General features: G+C 32.8%; 1 protein-coding gene across 1 annotated transcript in view; it reads left to right on the forward strand.

Moving 5' to 3' along the window:
* Positions 1-1,964, forward strand: part of LOC109584212 (fibroblast growth factor receptor 4-like) — a 17,130-nt gene that overhangs the window by 6,718 nt on the left and 8,448 nt on the right. Inside the window, exons 8-12 of the mRNA XM_019999870.1 lie at positions 746-926; positions 971-1,159; positions 1,456-1,620; positions 1,715-1,822; positions 1,884-1,964. Coding sequence (XP_019855429.1) covers positions 746-926; positions 971-1,159; positions 1,456-1,620; positions 1,715-1,822; positions 1,884-1,964 — 724 coding nt within the window. The remainder of the gene's footprint in view (positions 1-745; positions 927-970; positions 1,160-1,455; positions 1,621-1,714; positions 1,823-1,883) is intronic.

A 1,964-nucleotide genomic window follows, 5' to 3' on the forward strand; every position in this document is an offset into this window, starting at 1 on the left:
GATACAAGTAGTATCATCAATAATTTATTATCATCATTACTATTATTGTGTATAGGATGTGGTACTCCAGACCAATTATATATCAATGCAACCATTTTGAGCTACTACAGTACATTTTTCAACAGTATAGCTACATATAGCTGTCAAGATGGCTACAGTTTAGTTGGAGATGCTATTAGGACATGCTTGAGTAGTGGAAAATGGAGTGGAAAGCCACCTTACTGTCAAATTGGTTAGAATTATTTTCAAACAACTTTATTTAATAATTTTATAGTCAATTGCAGCGAGCTAATGGTTGATTCAAATGAAGGGCTCTCTGTTTCTTATTCATCAAATAGATCTACTAAACCTTACAACAGTATAGCTATGTATAGCTGTAATAAAGATGGCTACAGTTTAGTTGGAGATGCTGTTAGGATATGCTTGAGTAGTGGCAACTGGAGTCAAAGTCCACCTTATTGTCAAATCGGTTAGAATGATTTATAAACAATACTTTTAATAATTTTATAGTCAATTGCAGTGAGCTAATGGTTGAGTCAAATGAAGGACTCTCTGTTTCTTATTCATCAAATACTAAACCTTACAACAGTATAGCTACATATAGCTGTGAAGATGGCTACAGTTTAGTTGGAAATGCTGTTAGGACATGCTTGAGTAGTGGAAATTGGAGTGGAAATCCACCTTACTGTCAAATTGGTTAGAATTATTTTCAAACAATACTTTATTTAATAACTTTATAGTCAATTGCAGTGAGCTAATGGTTGATTCAAATGAAGGGCTCTCTGTTTCTTATTCATCAAATACTAAACCTTACAACAGTACAGCTACATATAGCTGTGAAGATGGCTACAGTTTAGTTGGAGATGCTATTAGGACATGCTTGAGTAGTGGAAATTGGAGTGGAAATCCACCTTACTGTCAAATTGGTTAGAATTATTTTCAAACAATACTTTATTTAATAGCTTTATAGTCAATTGCAGTGAGCTAATGGTTGCGGATTCAAATGAAGGACTCTCTGTTTCTTATTCATCAAATACTTACAACAGTACAGCTCTATACAGTTGTAAAAATGGCTACAGTTTAGTTGGAGATGCTGCAGTTAGGACATGCTTGAGTAGTGGAAATTGGAGTGGGGACACACCATATTGTCAAATAATTGGTTAGATATTTTATGCTTAATTGTAAAATGCCATTGCCACAATTTCTTAACTAATCTACATATTCAACTGTGGGCAATATGTTTGCACTGACTTATTGGGACAGCCTACTCATTGCAGAATGCAGCAATGCACCAGTTCTATGAGATAAACAATGATAATTTGTATTATAATTAACTTCATTGCTTTACTTATTGCTTTATTTTTAAGTGAGATAATTTCTCTATAGTAATTTTCCCTTAGTTCTGTGCATGATATTACTGTTATTACATTTACTTAAATTCCTCCTTTTCATTAGTAACATCTTCAGATCAACTTGCAGTTATTGTAATACCAGTAGTGATAGTCACTGTAATATTAGGAGTGCTGGTAGTGCTTATAGTGATTCTTTTTTCTTACATAACAAAGAAGAGAAGAAAAATGAAACTAGTCACAAATGAGGCTAATAGAAGTATTGCCTTTAGTAAGTAAACCTAGTTCTAAAAATGTACATTATTAATCAATTAAAATACATGAAACTTACAAAAGCATGTGGACATATGTATATTTTGTAATAGATTGCAGCAATTATCAATTTAAAGAGATTTCGTCTGAATATATTGATCAGCTATCAAAGCATTCAATATCAGGGTCAAGCCTCAAGATACTGGAGACTGTCGGTCGAGGTGAGTATATGGATTGCATCAGTAATTGAAAAATTTATTTTCAAATTATTTATGCATGTAGGTGAGTTTGGTATAGTGTATCGTGGGCTAATATCAGTCAAAAATGACATACCACAAGCTGTTGCTGCAAAGACTTTAAGAA

This window comes from Amphimedon queenslandica, unplaced genomic scaffold, assembly GCF_000090795.2.
Source record: "Amphimedon queenslandica unplaced genomic scaffold, v1.1 AMPQUscaffold_13231, whole genome shotgun sequence".
NCBI classification, from domain to species: Eukaryota; Metazoa; Porifera; class Demospongiae; order Haplosclerida; family Niphatidae; genus Amphimedon; species Amphimedon queenslandica.